At 42.9% G+C, this 20,811-nt stretch overlaps 6 protein-coding genes across 10 annotated transcripts; 1 reads left to right on the top strand and 5 right to left on the bottom strand.

The window, feature by feature from the left end:
* Nucleotides 1-256: 256 nt before the first annotated feature.
* On the bottom strand, nt 257-6,900 carry LOC133843806 (nucleoporin Nup188). The gene is made up of 8 exons (XM_062277509.1): nt 6,599-6,900; nt 5,302-6,539; nt 5,138-5,247; nt 4,117-5,075; nt 1,998-4,056; nt 1,774-1,928; nt 1,504-1,717; nt 257-1,256 (listed from the first exon to the last, which is right to left on the bottom strand). Exons 1-8 carry the CDS (start codon nt 6,622-6,624, stop codon nt 330-332), a joined length of 5,688 nt encoding a protein of 1,895 aa, XP_062133493.1. The 5' UTR covers nt 6,625-6,900; the 3' UTR covers nt 257-329.
* Nucleotides 6,756-9,291, top strand: LOC133843820 (putative uncharacterized protein DDB_G0294196). 2 transcript variants are annotated; one of them, XM_062277546.1, is made up of 3 exons: nt 6,756-6,907; nt 6,961-7,626; nt 8,067-9,291. In XM_062277546.1, exons 2-3 carry the CDS (start codon nt 7,554-7,556, stop codon nt 9,122-9,124), a joined length of 1,131 nt encoding a protein of 376 aa, XP_062133530.1. In that variant the 5' UTR covers nt 6,756-6,907; nt 6,961-7,553; the 3' UTR covers nt 9,125-9,291. The 2 variants fall into 2 exon arrangements, with proteins under 2 accessions (XP_062133530.1, XP_062133531.1); XM_062277547.1 differs by lacking the exon at nt 6,961-7,626 and having other exon boundaries at nt 6,776-6,907.
* A 349-nt stretch (nt 9,292-9,640) lies between these two features.
* On the bottom strand, nt 9,641-10,980 carry LOC133843172 (uncharacterized). The gene is made up of 2 exons (XM_062276601.1): nt 10,397-10,980; nt 9,641-10,342 (listed from the first exon to the last, which is right to left on the bottom strand). The coding sequence occupies exons 1-2, from the start codon at nt 10,791-10,793 to the stop codon at nt 9,696-9,698; spliced, it is 1,044 nt and encodes a 347-aa protein (XP_062132585.1). The 5' UTR covers nt 10,794-10,980; the 3' UTR covers nt 9,641-9,695.
* Nucleotides 10,981-11,289: 309 nt separating this feature from the next.
* Nucleotides 11,290-12,033, bottom strand: LOC133843828 (general odorant-binding protein 67-like). Of its 4 annotated transcripts, none has more exons than XM_062277558.1 (3): nt 11,937-12,032; nt 11,704-11,880; nt 11,291-11,645 (listed from the first exon to the last, which is right to left on the bottom strand). In XM_062277558.1, the coding sequence occupies exons 1-3, from the start codon at nt 11,982-11,984 to the stop codon at nt 11,310-11,312; spliced, it is 561 nt and encodes a 186-aa protein (XP_062133542.1). In that variant the 5' UTR covers nt 11,985-12,032; the 3' UTR covers nt 11,291-11,309. The 4 variants fall into 4 exon arrangements, with proteins under 4 accessions (XP_062133544.1, XP_062133542.1, XP_062133543.1 ...); XM_062277559.1 differs by having other exon boundaries at nt 11,704-11,897; nt 11,937-12,000; XM_062277561.1 differs by having other exon boundaries at nt 11,485-11,645; nt 11,748-11,880; nt 11,937-12,033.
* Nucleotides 12,034-12,442: 409 nt separating this feature from the next.
* LOC133843825 (general odorant-binding protein 67-like) lies at nt 12,443-13,386 on the bottom strand. Its single transcript, XM_062277555.1, has 3 exons — nt 13,269-13,386; nt 12,998-13,207; nt 12,443-12,938 (listed from the first exon to the last, which is right to left on the bottom strand). The coding sequence occupies exons 1-3, from the start codon at nt 13,314-13,316 to the stop codon at nt 12,561-12,563; spliced, it is 636 nt and encodes a 211-aa protein (XP_062133539.1). The 5' UTR covers nt 13,317-13,386; the 3' UTR covers nt 12,443-12,560.
* An 867-nt stretch (nt 13,387-14,253) lies between these two features.
* LOC133843822 (epimerase family protein SDR39U1) lies at nt 14,254-15,645 on the bottom strand. The gene is made up of 4 exons (XM_062277549.1): nt 15,514-15,645; nt 14,996-15,444; nt 14,709-14,939; nt 14,254-14,456 (listed from the first exon to the last, which is right to left on the bottom strand). Exons 1-4 carry the CDS (start codon nt 15,533-15,535, stop codon nt 14,262-14,264), a joined length of 897 nt encoding a protein of 298 aa, XP_062133533.1. The 5' UTR covers nt 15,536-15,645; the 3' UTR covers nt 14,254-14,261.
* Between the last annotated feature and the right edge of the window lie 5,166 nt (nt 15,646-20,811).

The following is a 20,811-nucleotide window of genomic DNA, read 5'->3' as shown; positions in this document are numbered from 1 at the left end:
GTTGTGAGTAAGCAACCTGCCCGGCAACGACGAAGCCGACGGCAACAGCAACAGCAAAGGCAGCGGAAACACATGGGAGAGGGAGAGAAAAGCTGAGAGTGAGCGAGAGAAATCAGCAGCATTATTGAGATTAGTGTTGACATGCTACCTCGTGGGAGGGCTTTTCCAGCTTGCTCTCAGCTGACTTGACTCGACTGCTGCCTGCTCTCTCACTCTTTGGGGGGGCTCGTCCAATGTGACGTCACATATCGCACACTTATGTAAACTTTCAACTTTATTTCAATCATTTCTCGCATTTCTCAATGCCTTATACTAAACAAATAATTCATTCACATGCCGCTCGAACTCTCACGTGCCGGCTCGCTCTGCGGTATCACGCCAAACAGTGCGGACATCAGCTGCAGATAATCCTCCTCGACGAGCTGCACCTGCGACAATTCGCTGTAGCCACTCGACGTTGTGGGGGCAAAGTACTGCACCTCAATGGCCAGCGCTGCTTCATCCTGTGGATTGTGTTGATGTTGGCCAAAATGCGGCCGCTTTCTGCTCTCCAAATGGCCTTTAGGAGTATCGCCCAGCTCCATGCCTGCTTGCGGTGTGGAGGCTTCGATGTTGTGGGCAGCAGCTGAGCTGTAAGGCGCCGCAATTGGACTCAGCACTTGTGTGACCTCGAAATTACTTTCACTCGACTGTGGTGCATGCTGTTGTTGCTGCAGATGAAGACGTCGCACCACATTGACCCTTAACTCATTAGCAGTACTGCTCGTGCGCCGCACCACTTCTGTGGCGTTGCGTTGACTAGGCGCCAGAATCGCTGCATCTGATTGCTTGAGCTTCAGCAGACCATGCTTTCGTCGCACCCACTGACAGCGCGAGTCCCGATAGTCTACAATCACCCGACGTCGCACAAACTCATGGAAGCACAACAGTTCGCTGCTGATGTCACGTCGCACAATCTGCTTCCAGCGTGGCTCCAGCTCCGGCGAGCGAATCACATAAATGCTTTGGGATGCCACCAGCATGAGCAGATGCTCTAACGCCACCAGACACAGTTGACCATCCAGATTGGCAAGTAATTCGTTTGAGGGACAAGCAGCTGATGCAATTGAATTAACCGAGAGAGATTTCGTGAAGCTTCGTTGGCCTCGACTCGTCTCGCCTGTCAAGCTGTTGTTACTGGACACATTGGTTGTCACATCGCCATCCTCCACAATTGGCAGCACATTTAGTGGCACTTCGTTGAATCCATGATTTTGCTGTAGAAAGTGTGCGAATAAGTGCATCATTTTAAAAATGAACTTAATTGTTATTACAGTTGCTTAAATTAAATCGGAATACGTATAACGAGTTTTTTTTGTGTAAATAAACAACAATATTATTAAGTTGTTTTCTGGGATTCCTTTGACAACTTGTTTAGTCACCAATTAGCACGTTTTTGTTTTCTATTTATCAGTGATTATCACTTAATTATCAGTAAGTCTTCTCCATAACTTCAACTCTTACCATGTTCAGTGCCTTCACATAGATGCTGACCATATTCAATACCATGCCAAAAGTAAGCGTTACATTGCTCTCACTCAACTTGGGAGCGCCAAACTTAACATCGAGCAACGGTCGCCACTTGTGTGGCTCATAGATGCTGGAGCACAAGAGATACAACAGATCGGGACTGAATTTGAGCAACGCCTTCACGCAGTAGATGATGATGTCTGTGAGGCTGTGGAGTATTGAATGAATATACAATTGGGAATACATCGCTTAACCGCTACATACTCGTTGCAGGCATTGATGATGTCATCATCGATTGCTATGGACTCCGTGTTGCGCAATATTTCGAGCTGCGACCGTCTGCCGGCCAGAAGACATTTCAAATTGCGTTGCTGGTGGAACATGGACGTTGCATGACACATCAGACCCTGAACAGCACTCTGCAAAGAACATAAATTTAATTATTAATTTAAGAAACAGAAAGTAATCTAGCAACGTATTCGAATTACCATAATATTGAAGAGCGAGGCGGAATGTTCCTGCGCCCATTCCTTGTGGTGCTCCGTGAGGCTGGCTACCAATGAAATGGATGCCTTGATGAGCTGCATGGCCGCCGGTTCCAGCGATTGCTTGCCCAGCAGCAGCGAGTCGACGAGATACACCTCATGGATACCAACGAATTGCAGCGCATCCTGCAGAAAGCATTTCTTGTGCTTGTCAAAGATGATGTCAACCAGTTCAATGCCACGCGCATATATGGGCCACCACTCCTCCATGGTCCACATATCATTGGTGGCCTTATTGAACTCGTATCTGGTCTGCAGCAGCTCACGTGGTGGCAGCATCTTGAGCCACAGATGCTCGCCCACATCACAGTGCAGAAACTCCACTGAACAGTTACTCTTGGCAAACACAATTAGCACATCCAGCAGCTGGACAGTGAGTACACGCTTGCGATGCAGTGGCAATGTGTAGGAGACGCAACGCAGCAGCCGTTGGAACAGACGCACTGAAACAAAAGGCAGATCCCAGTTTCCAGGTCCATCGTTATTGAAAATTGTGGCAACTGCTTTCAGCAGATTGAGGCACAAGATCAGCGAATTCGTGGATGCCTTGCCGTTGGTTTCCTCAGGCGGCGGCTGAGTTTGTGACAGTTGATCCAGATTGACGGACTTCTCCATATTCTGCAGCTCAGTGCAAATGATGCTTACCATCGAGTTGAGGAAACGCAGCGCAATCGATGAGTCTCTGACCAACAAGTTGGTGTAGAGATGCGCGCACTTGGTGATGATAGCCAGACACGCTTCCTTGGCACGCACATGCAAATCTTCGTAGCAAGAGCAGATACGACTCATTAGTTGCAGCAGCTGTTCCATGAGTTCATGCTCCTCATCGCTGTTGCTAGTATAAGCATGCTTAAAACGCAGTATTAGAAAAATGTAGAGCTCAGCCAGCATAATGAATGGGCGCATGTCTTCCAAGTAGTGTGCACGATCCACCAGCACAGTGAGGCACTTCTGAGCTAGCTGCTTAAACTGTGCGTCGGGTATGGTGATTAAATTGGGCTGCTTCTTCAGCAGTATGACAATCAAATCCTTGAAAGACTGCAGACAACAAATCCAGTCAGGCAGCTCCTCATTTGCAGAAAGAACTGCTGGCACCTTGGGCATATCAAAGATATAGTTGAGCCACTGCTGGAAGCAGTCACGATCGAAGAATTTCTTCAGCACATCGCGCAGCTCATCGTTCTGCTTGTTACCCATGCTGTAGGCCTCAATCGACACAATGTTCATCAACTGTGTGTAGACGCGCACTTGAGGCTGAGCTGTGGGTTTAGTAAAGAGCGGACTGCAGAGCTTTGTCCAGAAGCGGGGCTTCTTTAGCAGCTCATCCACCAGCATTTGCAGATTGTGTTTCCACAACGAGTGAAATATGTTCATAATCTTGCTGGGCAAAGTCTGTTGGATTGTCAGAGGTTCAGCTTCGAGGGCATCGAGAAACTCCTTCATGTAGGTGACGATGCTGTCGCCAATGCTGGGCGTACATTCCTTGCCAAAGAAAGAGCGCTTGTCGTTGCCGTAGTTCACCTTGAAGAAGGCCTCCGTTACGCCAGGCTGTTTGGCAATGCAAGCGTCCACCAGCTCTAGTATGGCTATCTTAACCGAATCACTTTCCAGCTCGTCGGGCAGCTTCTGCATAAACGTTAAACGTATTTGATCTGCCTCCATGTCCAGACAGGCCAACAAAGACATGTTAAACTCCAGCGCAATCCTCTTCAGCAGTCGACATGATGCAATGGGCAGCCAGCGATCAAAGATATTGCTCATATAGCTGCAGACTGTTGGTATAATCCGCAAAGTATCGCGTTGCTTGGGCTGGGTGTAGATAAGAGCCTCTAAAGGTGACAATGCATCAGAGCTGTAGACATGACTCTTCAAGCAGAGCACCTGCATGAGTATACGCATGGAGAGGCGCACCAGCATCATCAGACCATGCGGTTGTTGTTGCATCCAGTTCGTCTCCAGCTCCATGGTGTATTGCAGAAAGGCGTTGCCCACGCCCACAAATCTACAAAGATCATGAAAGAGTATAGAATCTTTGTAAGAGCGGATTCATCAGTTAACAAACCGTAGCAAAATTAAACCATTATCCAGATTAAGCAGCGAATAAACACAGACATTCAGCAGCAGCTGACTCTCCTTGCAATTCTTCTCCGGATTGCCGGCGAGAATGTCAAAGAGATCGCAAATAAAGCTGAGCACTTCAAAATAGATTTTATTCTTCTCCGTTTGCGACTTGAAATGCCAGGTATGCAGATGGGGGAAGACATCGCGTAGCAGAAAAATAAGACCCGGCAATTCCACTTGCAGATATCGCTTCCGTTTCAACTTCGTATAGGTGCGCAGAAAACTAAGGTAGGCCATTAGGAACTCGAAGCGTTCCTGCTTCTTTTCCACATTATCAATAACTGAGCCCAAGAAACACGACTCAAAGTAAGATGCGCTTGCATATAGCTTGTAATCCTGCAGTGAACCGTTGCTTATCGTGGGCAATATATCGAGATTGCTCACACGTCTAAAGATCTCTTCATCGACCAGCGGCAGCAGTGCGGTGCAGACATTGAGGCAACTGGACAGCAGACCATCAGGTGGACATTGTACACTCTTGAATTTACCCAGCAAATCAATGCACATTTCGGTGGGATGAACCATCTCAGTGCTGATGCCGTCTATTGATTTGGTGCGCTGCACTGCCAATACCAAATACTTTAGGCCAGCCTCAACGCGCAGTATGCGCTCATTCGAGTCAAAGTCTCCATGCAGTTGGGCTTTCTCGCGCAACAGGCAATTGATCTCATGATGCAGTGCATTGAAGAAATTTACATTGCATCGGAAGTGCATATAGAAACCACTTGGATGTTGCACTGCTGTACATGAAGTGCCAGCGGGCAAAGTGTAATCAATGCGGGGAAAAGGCTGCACAACATTCATCAGCTCATATTCCTCAGAGCCCAGTTCGTTGAGTTTATGTTGACGCTCATCGTAAAGAAGCGCCAGCATGGGCAAAGATTCCAATTGAGTTTTAATCTATAAAAAAAATTCAATTAGTCAAGAGGTAGTACAAATAAAAGCTTTATCGCTTTGCTTACATAGCTGCCCTGACCAGCCTTGGTTAGAGCTTGTGCCAACTTAGCCAAGTTAATGAATTCAAGCGGAAAGTTCTCAAGCAACGTATTGTAAAGTGAGCGTACCCCACCATCTAAAAATATACGAAATTAGTGATGATATTCACAAGATTCTTTTACTTGCTTACCTTCATTATTGCAAAAGTCCTTGGCCAATTGGGGCCAGGACAATAGCTCGCAGAGCAACTCATAAATGCCCTCGTATCTGGCGCAGCTGCCGTCGCCATCGAATAGTTCGCACAAATAACCCAGTTGATTATAAACGGTCTTACGCACAATACGAGACAGCAGACTATCATCGGCAAACATAGAGTGAGTCACAATTGCTTGCAGCTGGACAAAGCACTTGAGTTCCACGGCACGTTTACCCAATTGCCGGCAGCGCAACAAGCTGGATGCATCCTCAGAGTCGTTGGTGCCACGCAGGCGCAACAGCATCCATACTAAGAGGAGGGGACCATGCTCGGGTCGATGATGCATATTTGCTATTTCTACATGCAGTTCCTGAATGATTTGTTCAATCAGCTGGGCATTTTGCTTGGGATGCTCAAAGCTGAAGCATTTCAACAGCAACACAAGCTCAGAGTACGTTAGGTTTTTGATTAGCTCCTGGTGGTAAACGTTGCTCTCATCGAGATAGTTCTGAATGCGGCCAAAGGAGTGCTGCTTAATGGTGGCAAACAGTCGCTTGATATGCACAAATTCGAAGGGTATGTGTTCTGCGAGCAGCAGCAGAATATGGAGCACTTCGTTAATCTCACGAGCATTACGCTCCGACCAACTGGTCAGTCTCTCTGGGGAGTAGAAGCATTCGCCTGCAAGAAGTTTGCGGGGAGGCAGTTCATTGATGAGACTATCCAGCTGATTGAGATACGAGTCGAGCAAGCGAGGTAACGTAATCTTATCCACCACTTCCTTGTATTCGTTGTGATATGGATGGTTAGCTACTTTGTAGAAGACAAGCAAGTTCTTCACAATCTTTAGAACAATCATGCGCTCCAGTGAATAGTAGTGTCGAATATCTTCTAGCAGTTTGGTCATGTTTGTTTCCGTGGAGATGAGCTGGGTTAGCAAACTAGCCGAACCACGATACTCCTTGGTCAAGTAGTAACACAAGATCTCCCAGCATTGGGCTGTCTCCAAATTTAGCAGCTCTTGCAAACGCTCTGTGAAGGGCAACAGTTTCTCCTGCTTCTTCTCCTTTAAAAGTGCTTCAAGCTGTAGATTTGAGGCGCTTTTAGGCTTGAACTGCAACACGCCGGCTTGTAGTTCTGAGCTAACATTATGCAGTTCCTCCTTCACTGTGTCCTGCGGCGTCTCATAGTGAATGCCAGACACCATTTGCCACAGCCGTTTCCAGTCATATCTGTAATTCGGAGACTTGTAATGAACTTCCGTTGATCAGTTCGTTTTTCTGCTACCCACATGACACATTTTTCGATCGCAGGCATTTTTGTTTATCTAATTAATACAAAATTTTAGAGTGAAACCAACTACAACTAACAACAAATATTTTACACGCGCAATTTTAATGCATAACGGACTGCCAACTCGCTGAAATTTACCGGCAACGCGCAAATCATCTGGCAACGCCATTAATCAGCTGAACGCGCCGCCCGATGTCGCTGCCAGATAATCTGTGGTGTTGCCAGATAGACGGTTAAAATTTGAAATGCGCATTAAAACAAGACTCATATTATACTTCTTAAAATGCGTTATACAAATACTACTGAAGTGAGTATAATCAAACTATAATAATTGCTCTATATTTGCATTTCTTTGACAAGATTCCCAAACGATGTCCAGCCAGAAAGATATAGAACATACCAAAACGATTTGCCAAGAAAATAATATTTGACTTGTTATTTATTAAATGCTCTGCTTTTTAATTTAAAGTATGTACATATGTTTTTATCTTGTCATGATGAAGTTAGCATAAAATGCATCTTGCAATTACAAGGGTAGCTGCCAGACCTTAAATCATCTTAATCACCTTAATTGCAAGAGTGCGCAGATGCTAACCACCCCACCAAACCAGCAAAGCAGCAGCCCAACACAGCAGCAATCACAGCAGCTTGTTCTAGATACTTCACTATGGGCTAGCCGCCGTGCAGTGTCACAGCTTCCCACAGATCTGAGAGACAGAGAGCAAGCAGAAAGGCAGGCAACAGTACCTGTGCCTTGTAAAGTACTATTGTGAGAGTTTTTTTTTGGTCGAGAGCGTTGGCGCACACAAATCTCTCTCAGGAGGCTGAAAGCTGCAGGCAGCGCGAGTAAAATGTCCTCGTTAGTAACAGAAAACTATTGACAGCATTCAGGTCTAAGTTAGATGCAGAGCAATAATTAATTAAAGCTCAAGCATCAAAGCAATTTTGCAATAATGTCACAGACTATTGTGAATGGTGCAAATAATGCAAATAATAATAATAATGGCTGCATCGAGGAGAATGAACGTAAGTCTAACAATAAAAACTATAAAAATCATAGTGTTCGTACTACTGATATGGTGAAAATGTGTGTGTATAAGTATAATGCTGAAATGCTGAAGGATGAGGAATGCTGCGGCTGAAGATGTAGCTATGATTGTGCGTCAGCAGCAGAGGCAGAAGCAGAGGCAGCAGCGCTAGCATCCTTGCAGCTGCGGGCGGTGACTAGGCTGTGTAGGCTGGTGGTGGGTGGTAAGCCAATAACTTCACGAGAGCGAGAGCCCAGCACAGCGAGAGAGCGATTGCAAGAGCGTAACGTGCAGAGAGCACGAGAGCAAGAACAGCCTAAGAGCAGTGTTATTATGCATTCAAATGTCAAGGGCCAAGAGAGCTTTTAGCTCAACGCAAAACATGAAGTGTGTGAAATGCAACAAGTGTAACACTGACGAATTTTCAACTGTTTACAGCCTATCAAATCAGCGACGATGACCTAGATGACCTCGACGATGATTGCTTGCTGGAGGAGACAGAGCTTCAGGGCGGCGTCAATAGCATTGGACGCGGCCCATACGAGCGTGCTTGGACAACGGAGGCAACACGTGCCCTCATCCACATACGCGGTCCCATGGAGGGCAGCTTCACGGAGGGCAGACAGAAGCGGACAGCGCTTTGGCTGCACTGCACCCGACAACTGCAACGTCTGGGTTTTCGCTATAGCGCTGCCAAGGTGCAGAAGAAGTGGCACAACATACTCATCACGTACAACAAGAATCTAAACAAGAAATATGTTTCCGGCTATGTGCACTGGGAGTTCTTCGAGGAGATGTTCAAGTATTTGCAGGGCAAGAAGGCGGACTTTGACATGCAGCTGCCGACAGCGACTGCGCAGTCACAGCAGCAGCAACAACAGCCACAACAGCAGCAGACACAGCAACAACAGTCGCAACAGCAACAGTTGCAACCCCAGCAACAACCACAACAGCAACAGTTGCAGCCACAGCCGAAGCCGGCAACGCCTCAGTTGCAGCTACAGGTGCAACCAACACCTCAAGCCACGCTGCAAGCGGTGCCCGAGGATCAACCCTATATAACACCTGTGGATCAGGTGTTGCTGCAGCCGCAGGTGCAGCTGGACACCAAGTCGAACGATGAGTTTGACGAGGACAGCAACAGCTTGTCGGAGGTGCGTCAGCCCAAGTTGGAGTACGATGCAGATCAGACTGGCAGCACTACGCACGAGCAGAACGACAGCAACAGCAACCAGATGGCCATGGCTCCACATAGCAAACTCTTTGAGCAGCCGTCGCAATCGGATGACAGCTGGTGGAAGGATTATTTCGATCGCAAGCTGGATGTGGAGCGTGAGAAGATGGAGTTGCAGCGTTGCCTGCAACGCGAACAGGTGCAAATCCAGAAGATGTCGCTGGTGCAACAGGAGCGCATCGAGCGGATGAAGATCGATGCCATCAACAGTCTGACCGCCACCCTGCAGAAGCTCGTCGAGGCCAAGTGCCGGCGTGCCTAATGCTTTTGCTTCAGCTTCAACTCCAACTCCAGATCCAGCTCCAGCTTCGTCTGGAGACTGATTAGGCAACTTTGCAGTATTCCATAAGTTCCATCCATATCCTATATAGTATTCGATGTGTAATCTGTGTTTTTGTGTAAATACAATTTAGGCCACTTCATGACAAATGATCAAATTCGTTTATTTTTCTTCATTAAATTTCGTGTGTAGGATATCGCTCATACGCACGGTTGCCAAATTTGACAGATTTGTAGTACGAATTTTGTGCCAAAAGCGGAACATACAGCGGTGCTCAGGTTTTCACATTCAGTTATTTAGGTGTTAAATTATAATTGATAGTAATCGTTGAATTTTTTTACTACAATCTGTGTTATTTATTTTTTATTGACTTTCTCAGGGGAGAAATTGTATTATTATTATTAGAAGAAGTGAAGAGCTGTTTGAATCTTAATTTTTAAATATTTACTTCACACTAGTATTATTTTTATGAGACAACCATGATCGAAAGGACTATTGCTTCATATATTGAAATAATTAGCATTGAACAGCACACATTTGAAAGCCAGCTTCATTATCGCTCCCAGTCCACTTCGAGCACTGTGGCTACGGAGGTGTTTCTAGGATCAGGCTTCTGCAAGCCATAGCTGAGTCGCCAGAGATCCGTGGAGTAGACCAGACACTCACCAGCAGACAGACGCAAGCTGAGATTGGGACAAACGTTTCCATCGCAAGGCTGCTTGGGACGTAAACGCAGCTCAAAGTGTCCGCTAAGCTGTTGCACAAAGATCAAGCCACGCACATAGATTTCCTGCAGCGGACGACGCGTGTTGTGCGCCATCAGCAGCCAGCTGGAGTAGAAGGGTTCCAGATGACGTGGATAGTAATAAGGTCGAGGTGCATAGACTCTCGATGCCTTCACACTCTTCGTTTCGCAGTTGCGGAACTGCAGATGCCAAGCCATTGAGGAAGCTGTTGCTTGATATCCACTTATTTTCTCAAGTGCCGCATCTATATTGAAGAGATGCCTCAATAGCAGATTCGTGGATACATCGCAGGGTTTGCTGTTTAGCACTTGAGGCGTCTTATCGTTTATTCGCTGCAGCAAACTATCCAAATCTTGCTGCACCTGACAATCTGTGACGATGACGGGCAATCCTCGCTCTAGATATTCCGTTTCCAGCATGGAGTAACTCACATTAGAAGCTATAGGAATTGTATCTGCAGAGGAAATAGCCGAGGATAATTAAAGCTTACTCAATTGAGTCTTCTCACCTAGCGATTCGCAGAGCACACAGTTCTCCCAGAGAGTCTCGTGCCTGCCCAGCGGCTTGGGCTCGTCGATTTTACTATCCGCTGGCTCCGCTCGCTCAATCAAACATCTGTTGTAGTAATATGGAGTCCAGTCCCAATAGGGCAGCAGCTGGATGAGCAGCAATCGACCCACAGCACTGGCTGACCAAGCACAGGTGTCGCAATAGTTCCATAACAAATAGACTACCAGGATGGGCAGAAGGAACCATAGAATCCATCGCCGGATAGTCAATCGACGAAAGTACCAAACGATTGGCTGACATATAAAACGCATTTCTTCATCGCTGAACTTTTGCTTTCTGCAGTCAGCAAGGAATTCCTCCAGTTCTCGCTCGAGCTTCTCCATTTTCACGTCCATGTCGGAAGCCTGCCAGGAAGCAATTGAAAGTAAGGACTAAACTGAGCAACTGCCTGGCTGCTTGGCACATGCGCTCGATAAGCAATTTCCAATTGAAAATCTAATTTTCTATTTCATTGCGCGGCCAGACGTGCGACATTCCGATAAGAACCACAAAGGACAAACGAAAGGAAAACCCAACACTGAATACTAAAATGTTAAATTGAAAATGAGTTACATAGATGACTGTTCGACTAGAAGTTACTTTATACTCTGGATTTTTTATGGTAAAATAAAATAACCTTATCAAGGTTTCAATTCATTTCATATTTAGTTGTTGGCAATTATGAATTTATTTTTAAATTATGAAATTATAACACCAAAGCATTTGCTGTTATTCTAATTAAATCCAAACTCATTTAACATTTATTGAAGGACATTTAATATAATAATTCATGTTACACATTAGTTATTTAAGCAATCAATTCATATTGGTACACTTGCACATAAGGTTTTTTAAAAACCTTACTTCACTTTTCACTTTTTGGAAGGTTTGCAGTTGGCAAAATACTCTCGAGCATCATTACACTCCTGGGTATTACTCCAAAGAGTAGCTGGACAGTTCTTTAACATTTCTTTATACACGCAGACCACCAGGAAAGTTTGTGTCCAGGAACACAATGAAGGAAAATCACCCTTCATATCCTTGAACTCAGAAATTTTGGAGCCACAAGTTGTGAATGCATCGATGGCTAAATTCTGCATTTCGGAATTATCCTTAAATTGTACCTGCACATAGTCCTTCAGCTTGTCAATATAAACCTTCTGGTTCTCGTAGACTCCAATCTTATTAAAGATACAAGAGACAAAGCACTGTAATGAAAATAAATAAATGATCAGCCAAATCCACTATAGACCGTTTATGTATTACTGGAGATGGTTGATGAAACCGTGTGTCATCTGTGATCGGCTCACCATTCGGTGTTACGTTGTATTCCACACATTTCTGCTTAAGGTCTGCGGAGATAAATTCCGGGAGCGGACAACAGGTTCGGGGATTCATAAGCTTGGGCCTCTTGCTGCAGTCCACATCCGCGTTAACTACGACCTATATTTCGTTTAATTCTATACAGTATACCTCTGAACTATTTATCCTTTAGTTACCAAAAATAGTCCAAGCAATAGTAATAATAGTTGACATCTCGATAGCATTTTGAGTTTTGTATTTCAAAATCTGACTAAGGTTGAATTGAAATGAGTTCCCATTATATAGACATCCTGAAGCTAAAGTAATGACTGTAATTATGATCAGATACTCGTACTTTAATATTACTAACTAGCATGTAATTATTGTTATGTATTGCCATAATTAATTCTATTGACAGAATTTTTGTTCCCAGATTATCGTATGTTTCACATGCAATTTTAATAGTAAAGTTGAAAAACAAAGATTTAATGAAAATTCGTTTACTAAAAAGTTGAAATGATAAAGGAGTGTAAATATAAACATTCCTTACTAGGTTATCCTCTATGGCATTTTGGAAATTACATAATTGAAATGAAATTCAATCTTGAATTCAAATTTTACTATTCTTTTGAAATTGAGATATTTTGCAGACTCTTTCAAAACCCAGCATCAAATTTTTAGGTAAATAATAAGCAAATTGATATTTAAAATATTCCGAGGTAAAATCATTATTTATTTATTGAGCAGTTACAAATTTTGAATATTGAAAATGAGGTATTTTGTTTAGGACATATTTGAAAGAAGGTTGCCTGAAAACTCTTTTACTGGGAATTGGGAGAACGACGATGTGGTGGCTTGCAGTTTTCAAAGTGCTCCCGAGCATCGTTGCACTCCTGGGTATCAGTCCAAATAGCAGCAGGACAGTCCTTGAACATCTTCTTGTACACGCAGCCCATAAGGAAGGCAGGCTTCATTGGGCAGAAAGGAAGACCGGTTGGGGGAGGAGGTGGTGGACGATTTCCCATCTTGCTCTTGAACTCCTCAATTTTGGTGGCACAAGCGGTGAACGCATCGGTGGCCAAAGTCTGCAGATCGGAATCATCCTTGAAGACCACTTGAAGGTAGTCCTTCAGCTTGTCCGAATCAACTTTGTCGTCCTCGTAAATTCCGGTCTCGTTGAAGACGCAAGACATGAAGCACTACAAAGGAAACAATCAGCTGAATGGGAAGCTCCATAGGATTCTGCTAATACGCTTACTGGAGATGGATGGTTGTGGTGGTGAGGATGATGACGTCTGCCTTCTCCGTTCTGCTCACCAGACATCGCTGGCGGCGGTGGCATTGTTACATTGTACTCCTGGCATTTCTCCTTCAAGTCGTCTGAGATAAACTCTGGGAGCGGACAACAGGTGTGGGGATCCACAAAGTTGGGCCTCTTGCTGCAGTCTACATCCGCGCTAGCCACGCCCTAGTTCGTGATGCATTCTAATAGTAGTAATTAACTTGACAACTATTTATCATTTATTTACCAAACAGAAACCGAGCACGAGCAATAGTTGTTGAGATTTCGATAGCATTTTATGTTTTGCGTTTCAAACTCTGACTGAGGTTCGCTTTCAGATGTGTGCCTATTTTATACTATGAGCTGAAGCTCAACGTTCTGTTGCGGGTGTAATTATGAATATATACTTAATCATCTATATTAACTCGACGCCTCGTGGTGTTCATCGGCACAAACAAATGAAGGTTTTTTTTTTGTTTTGCCAACTTTGAAACAATCTGTTATATAGTATGTCATTATTGTCGTAGATTGCCAAAATTAATTCAATTGACATTCAGATTTTTGTTTCTAGATAATCGAAAATTTCAGGCCGTAGTGCAAAAAATGTAATTTTTTCTTGGAATACACGAAAATGATATCGAGTCTTGTAATTTTATTTTAATCTATTTGCATTATTAAATATAATTAAGTTCATTCCCATGAACATGACAATTTTCATACAAAAAATAAAGCAATTCATAGTGTGAATCACAGTTCATCTTTTTATTTTTTTTTTATACAAATCATTATTGTTGTTGACAATGTGATTTAATTGTTTTCTATTTCATAATATCAGCGTATATTATAACTGAATTATTACACCTTTGCTTAGAAACGTGTTTCTAAGTATTGATACTTTCTTTTTTTGTTTTAAGCTTCATCGTGCTAAAGATAGCTTCGAGTTCCTATTTTAATTAGATTTTACTCGTCTGTCATAGCGCGGTAGCAATTAGTTAACCAAGTCATAATAGATGCGAAGAGGGGCAAAGAGTGCGTGACTAATGGATGAATATATTAGATTCGATCATTTTTCAAATTACTGCCCCCAAAATAATAGAGTTGTGTGTATAAATTCATTAAATTTGCGACTCGTGCATGCTCTAGTTTAATTTGGTTATACTAAAAATAACAAATGAATATCAACTAAATAACAAATAACACAGGAAAGCCAATGTTAAGCATTTGTAGAGGTATTTTTAACTTATTTGCCGATCACTTCAGCAACAGCCGATTTCACATTGGGATATTTGAATTGGAATCCCGAGGAGAGAGTTCTCTTCGGTTCGATCTTGGCTCCTTCCAACACCAAGGCAGCGCGCTCCTCACCAAAGATGGTTTTCACCACAAACTCAGGCACATTGAAGAGGCAGGGGCGATTGATTGCTGATGCAAAGGCCTAAAAAATAATGTATACAGATTAAAGCCATTAGAATGTAAGAAATCTAAGGGAAATCATAACTATAACTTATACTATGTAATTATAAGTTTTATATCATTTAATTTCTTAACATTTTATTATAGATTCAAAGGTAAAGAATTTCGACACACTTTAGCCGAGTGTTAGAATATTAAGAAGGCAGACAAGTGGATATTACTAAATGGATTTTTACTTTTCTCAAAAACGAAAGCTCTAAAAACGGTAACGTACCTGGGAGAATCCTTTGTTGCTAACTATCTCAGGTGCCACGCCATTAAATATACCCGTTTTACAGTTCTCAATTATGTACTGGATGAGAGCACACAGATCGTGCATGTGTATCCAAGGCATTATCTGCTGTCCAGTGCCCATGGGTCCACCTAATCCTAGCTTAAATGGCAGCCAAATCCCTTTGATCAGGCCTCCGTCACGCCCCACAACGGCACCAGTGCGTACTATGGCCTAAGAAAAATGGAATAAGGTTAAACACAACTGTAGGCAAGTATTAATGTACTCACTGATTTGATTGATGGTTCCGTGCTGTCGCCAGTGCGAGCTGCTTCCTCCCATGCCAGACACAAGCGGGACATGTAGTCGTAATCCTCGCCTTTGTCCTCCTCTGTGTACACCTTAGTATCCGATGGTCGATACAAACTAACTCCACAGAGGTTAACAAAAGATGTGACCTGGGACGATGCATTGGCAGCATTGCACAACGTTTTTGCCGAGTTCACACGCGAGTTCCAAACATTCTGCTTGAAGCCAGGTGTCCAACGGCGGCTCGGGTCCAGCACATTCTGGCCAGTGGCATTGACCACCGAGTTGACTGTGCTTGGTAGACCATTCTTTTCGATTTCGTGCCAGGTGATCCGTTTCGCACCGGGCATCCGGGAAACGACGGTTACTTCATAGCCTCTTTGGGTCAAATATTTGGCCAGATGACTGCCAATGAAACCTGTGCCGCCACCTATCAAGGAGGACCACTAATATTATTATTATTCAATTAATCCATACTGCAGGCTTAGGTTAAACGTACCTATTAAAGTGTGCTTAGACATTTAGCAGCAGCTAATATTTTATTATGTTATCCAAACTCTTGTTGTTTTATAAGCTCTCCGTCTTCCTCTTGTTTACGAAAATGCTCGTGCTGCCAACTTGCGCCAAAGCAACAAGTTTCTATTTGTCTGGTAACGCTTCCCAAATACTGTAGCGCTTTTCAACACTACTTCAGAGATTCAAAAGCTGCGCGGTAAACTTCGTATTAAATAAATTAAAAGCTGGAAGGGCGAACAGCCGCTTGGACAAGTTGTGTCGTAAAATTTTAGTGACATGCAGCCGAAGCAATGGACTTAAAAGGTTGATCGACCATTGCGGCTGCCAGTGTCAATGCGAAGTGGCTTTTAAATTTTGTGATAAGCCGGTGGAAATAAAGAGCGTGCACTAAACTCTTATCTGACTGAGCGTAGAGCGCTTAAAGTGCGACAAGCCACAAGGGGCATGCCACACAGACGGCTGGCAGTAAAAGTGCCAGCTATGCACAAAATGCTAGTCTTGCTCGCTTTCTTTGCAACACACACACATGGTTAATGGCGAAGTGGCAGAGGAAAGCAGCAGGCAGCCGGCAGCACTGTAAGGAGTGGTGGCAGAAGCCAAGTTCAAGTGCAACAGACATCATCCTTGCTGTTGTTGGTTTGTGCGATGTTTTGTTTTCGGACCAAGTCATTGGAAACTCATTTGCATACACATTGCCAGTATTAACCGACGCCAAGGCAAGGAGACCAAAGAGGTCGTTGTTGTAAGGGGTTGACAGTTGTCTCGACGCGACCCAACTTCTATATGTATGTATGTATATGCTTGCCAGCGGGTGTATAACTGTGCTGGGCGTGCTCTGTGCTCTGACTATGGCGTTAGCCATGTGCCGCCGCCTTTTGTGCAGTCAAATTTTATGCCTTTGAAGCGTTAGAAGAATTTGCATTAATCGCAGCAATTATTGCGCTTCATTGAGTGAAAATGAAATAAAACGCCAGCTAGCCAGCCATAATTATAGCGTCTGCGCCATTTTATCTATGCCTTGCCATCAGCTGGCGACCACGTTCACGTCCAAAAAAATAAACTGAATAATTCTGTAAATGAGCGTGCAATGTACATAAAAGGAAACAATGAGAGAGAAAGGAACAGACTACGGAAGCTGCATATTCAACGCAAGCTTAAAGCTTTAAAACTTAACCAACACTTTAAGAAGCCGACAATAAATCGATAACTATGTTGCTTTCAGCTACCACACTAACAAAATCGATTTATGCTGCAATTATCGTTTTTAAATAGTTTTAAATATGCAACTTTTGTATGTGCTTCTCTCTTCTGGCAAGGGTTTGCGTAAAAGTGAAAAACTTTCTAGACAAAAGAAAATATGATTTGCCGAATGCAAATACTGTCAAAGCATGAAGTATGAAACTAACACTGATAGCAGCAGCAACGTCAGAATCTCTATAGAACTGAGAGTGGCATCAACTCTAGTCAGTTTCGAATGAAACTCAAAACTTTTCTTGCTTTTGTGTGTGCACTTCAGTAGCCAGTTTTGGGATGCGTGTTGCTGACGCTGTTGGTCTGTTGTTGGGCTGTTGTTTGAGTTGCACTTCCGGTTGGCGATGCTGTGATGCCAATACAAGTGGAAGTACAATTTACAGACTGTCTCGCAACTTATGCTGCAGTGTAAATACCCGTTTGGACGTGTGTGTGTGTGTGTGTGTGTGTATTTGGCCGATGACAAACTTCTTTGTTTGCCCCTTTAAATGACAGACTGAGAGCAACAGCAGCAGCTCGCCTCTCGTCAGTCGCCACATCGTAAAGTTGCAAAGTCAATGGCACAATGTGGCCAACACCAACAACATGCGGATATATATGCACATATTCATACTTGCAAATAACTCTCCTCGTGCTGCAATTCCAACTCCAAGAGCGACTGCAGCTGCATCTAAATCTAATAAATGCAATGGATTCCTCTATTGTTGACTTGATTTGTGCAACTTGCTAGTTGCAAGTTGCTGTTGACATGTGGGCGGCAGTTGCAGCTTCCAAAATCTGCGAATGGAGCCACTAGGGATATGAATTCTGTGTGTGTGGCTTCACAGTGCCGACTAACAGTATTCGCATTAAATGGGTATTAATACAATACAGCACATTCCAATTTGAAGAGTGGTAAATAAGTAAATATATAAGCAGTCATGCTCTGGTCAGACAGGACAAACAACTTTATGTGCATTAGATGAATTTGTCAAGCTTCGAAATAAGTTAAATATGTTTCATTTTCTTTACATTGTTTTTACATAACAAAATTATATTTTTGCTTTACCTTAAAACTGTCTCTTTAAGCTGTACTTTTTGTAAAAGTTTCAATGACTTTTTAAAAACTAAATTTCTTTTAGTTTGAACTGTAGCATTGCAGTTAGCTGGCACTGTGCATTCACACACGACTTTGACAGTTTTATGTGCCGCTGTTGCGTTTCTTGCGGTTGTGTCTGTGGGGGATCAACATTCACAACTCCCAGCTCTCAGCTCACAGCTCCAACTATGTCTTTGGCTCCCCTGGCTGTTGACATCAGCCACGTTGTGGCAATGCGGCTGCTGTCCAGTTGCACTTTTTCGACAGTTGTCTGCATTGCGAATGATGATGATGATGGGGAGCTCTCGTCCCTTGACACATACGCATATAAAGCTTAATTCTGTCACAATTACGATATTGGGTGAGGCGACTAACAAGTTATGCATGTGTTTTTGCTGCTTCAGACCTTTGCTGACTCGTGAATTCCTCAGCAAATGTGGAGAAAAAAGAGAGTTGGCTTTTGGCTTTAAGAACTGCAAGTAAGTGCAAATAAAAGCCATTGATGCATGTAAAATGTGGCCAAATAGCTGGAAAACTAATTTGCAGATAACAAAGTGTTGTTTGACGTTGACTCTGTTTCCCTTCTAGTTTTGCTGCAAGCAAGGGTTAGATGACTTTTCACCCACAATTCACGATAATTGAATTTACCGTATATCACATGCCACTTTCCACCACTTAAATATGCCACAAACAGACAGGTCACCTTGGTGGCACAAGACATGATGAGCTGCTGCTGACTACCAAAAGTGCCACATTCGATGACGTCGTTTTTGATTGCTGTTGTTGTTTTTTTTGCGACTTCTCTTCTTTTGCTGTGCTGGGCGCTTTTAAAGCAAAGTTCAAAAGCATCATAAACAATCTGTGTGGGGCTGAAAACATATCGCGCAGACAATTTGTCTGCCATAAGACCGAGAAACTGGGTCAGACTGAACGGCGACGTCAGACAACCGAGCAGCCAAGATGCCGTCGTCGTCGTCGCCATCGGAGTTGTTGTTGTTGTCGTCGTGGTGGTCGCAAAGTCATTCCCCAAGTCAGCCACATTCGCAATCGCATTCACAATTCGCATGCTATCGATGAGTTCTTCAAGAGTGCTGAGCGCTGATTGCTGAGGTAAACAACTGGAGACTGTAACACAGACTGGAGTCGACGCCAAGGAAGTCAAAGCCATGTGGGTCAAATGTCGAGCGCGCGCGCGCTCTCCAGCCAAAAAACAATTTGTCACATTAATTTTAACAACTTTTTCGCTTATTTTTTGCTGCTGCAACGAAATGCGCATTAACGTGCTATAGGGCAAAAATATGCTGCGGTGTCTGCAGCATTTACATCCGCATCTGCATCCGCATCCTGTGTGCACTAATGATCTGGCGGCTACTTTTGCATACAACAACAACAACTAAATGCATAACAACCAGCATTTGCTTGTGCTAAAATTAGAAACCAAGGAAATTATGGAACTCGAACTTGTTTATGCTCTGGCTGTTGTGCTCCTCATCATCAGCAAACGACTTCATTTGTGGCACTTCAAAGTGACGACGAGTCGTCAGCTCGCTCGCTTAATGGGATTGGCAACAAAAGGGCGATGAGATGGCGTTGCATGGCATGGCATAGGATGGCATGGCTTTTGGCCAAACGGCTGAGCGGATGCAGTCGACAACAGATTTAAAGGATCTCCCAGTCTGACAGTTTGCAATTGCGATCAGTTACGCTGCTGCTGATCAAAGACTTCTTAAGAAGTTCAGGATTTTCAATTGGGGAAGCTAGTCTAATTTGCTTTCGAATTTGCAATGTTTTAAAATGATACCAAACTAAACATTTTCAAGACAATTTCATTCACTTCTTATTTGGATCTTAATTAATGACATGTTCATTTTTAAATTAAACAAATTTTTAATTTAAGCTTTTCAAATGGAACATCTTATTCAACTCATAATTAATCACATGATTATTTTGTATTTCTAATTTAAAATGTTTATCAAAATAATCATTTTTAGGTTCTTATTAAAACTAACATCTCATTTACATATGAACATAAATTGTATTTAATGACATGATTAATTTGTATTTACAATTTAACAGTGTTGCCACACATTTATTATTACAGCAAGCTCATAAAAACGATTAATTACCAAAAGTTATCGATATACAAATGTGATACACTGCAAGCCATAATATTTTGAAGAGCTTTCTAAACATAATTAATGTAAATATTAAGCTTTGATTAATTGTAAAACGTTTTGATGCAAGCAGTTAATGCAAAGTGAAATGCTTTGATTGAAGAAGAAAAAATGAAGAATTTTCAATCAATGTTTTCACTCAGGCGGCACAATGGTTAATGAATGCACGTTTAACAATTAACTTAAGCGCAAAGCAATTTCCTCATTACTATTCATGACTCATGGCATTCACAATGCCCAACACAACACAACACAACACCGCACAGCTTTTCAAATGCACCCAATCGTGCACTGGCCTGGCCAACTCACCTACTTTCCAAGTGCTAAGCGGCAAACTTGTTATCCATCAATATCGTTAACCATATGAACATGAACGCTGCAAGTTGCAACCGCCTCAGCAACAGCAGCAGAAGCAGCATCGCATCAAAAAACTGGGAATAAATTGAGTTGCATCGACTGTTGAATATTCTTTATTTTATTATTTTAGAATTTACTTTTTTAAATTTTAATTGATAAAAATTCTCTTTCAATCATCCAAAAAATTTCCTAATTATTTTCAATATAGATAAGTTGACCATAACTAAATGTATGTATATCAAATTTGTATTATCAAATCAAATCCATAATTATAAGAAAAACACACTTTCATATTTTTATTATCAAATCTCCAATCTAATTTTAATATATTTGCTCTTTATTATTACTATTGCTGCTAAGTAAATAAAGATGACTTTAATTTACACAAATTGCTGATTCGTTATCAACAGATAATCCGAAT

The sequence above is a fragment of the Drosophila sulfurigaster genome, chromosome 3, assembly GCF_023558435.1.
Source record: "Drosophila sulfurigaster albostrigata strain 15112-1811.04 chromosome 3, ASM2355843v2, whole genome shotgun sequence".
Taxonomy (NCBI): Eukaryota; Metazoa; Arthropoda; class Insecta; order Diptera; family Drosophilidae; genus Drosophila; species Drosophila sulfurigaster.
This window is presented reverse-complemented; position numbering and strand designations above follow the sequence as displayed.

Bases quoted from the DNA above. Each gene is read 5' to 3' on its own strand.
- LOC133843172 (XM_062276601.1), bottom strand. From the start codon at position 10,793: ATGGACGTGAAAATGGAGAAGCTCGAGCGAGAACTGGAGGAATTCCTT. The intron at 10,343-10,396 runs GTGAGAAGACTC...TTTCCTCTGCAG, and splicing joins TGTGCTCTGCGAATCGCTAG to ATACAATTCCTATAGCTTCT.
- LOC133843822 (XM_062277549.1), bottom strand. From the start codon at position 15,535: ATGTCTAAGCACACTTTAATAG. The intron at 14,940-14,995 runs GTGAGTACATTA...CATTTTTCTTAG, and splicing joins CGGAACCATCAATCAAATCA to GCCATAGTACGCACTGGTGC. The intron at 14,457-14,708 runs GTACGTTACCGT...ATTATTTTTTAG, and splicing joins GCAACAAAGGATTCTCCCAG to GCCTTTGCATCAGCAATCAA.
- LOC133843820 (XM_062277546.1), top strand. From the start codon at position 7,554: ATGTCACAGACTATTGTGAATGGTGCAAATAATGCAAATAATAATAAT. The intron at 7,627-8,066 runs GTAAGTCTAACA...AACTGTTTACAG, and splicing joins CTGCATCGAGGAGAATGAAC to CCTATCAAATCAGCGACGAT.
- LOC133843806 (XM_062277509.1), bottom strand. From the start codon at position 6,624: ATGCCTGCGATCGAAAAATGTGTCAT. The intron at 5,076-5,137 runs GTAAGCAAAGCG...TTTTTTTTATAG, and splicing joins AGGCTGGTCAGGGCAGCTAT to ATTAAAACTCAATTGGAATC. The intron at 4,057-4,116 runs GTTTGTTAACTG...TGATCTTTGTAG, and splicing joins AATGGTTTAATTTTGCTACG to ATTTGTGGGCGTGGGCAACG.
- LOC133843825 (XM_062277555.1), bottom strand. From the start codon at position 13,316: ATGCTATCGAAATCTCAACAACTATTGCTCGTGCTCGGTTTCTGTTTG. The intron at 13,208-13,268 runs GTAAATAAATGA...ATCACGAACTAG, and splicing joins TCGTGCTCGGTTTCTGTTTG to GGCGTGGCTAGCGCGGATGT. The intron at 12,939-12,997 runs GTAAGCGTATTA...TTTCCTTTGTAG, and splicing joins ACCACAACCATCCATCTCCA to TGCTTCATGTCTTGCGTCTT.
- LOC133843828 (XM_062277558.1), bottom strand. From the start codon at position 11,984: ATGCTATCGAGATGTCAACTATTATTACTATTGCTTGGACTATTTTTG. The intron at 11,881-11,936 runs GTAACTAAAGGA...AACGAAATATAG, and splicing joins TATTGCTTGGACTATTTTTG to GTCGTAGTTAACGCGGATGT. The intron at 11,646-11,703 runs GTAATACATAAA...TTTTCATTACAG, and splicing joins GGTTTCATCAACCATCTCCA to TGCTTTGTCTCTTGTATCTT.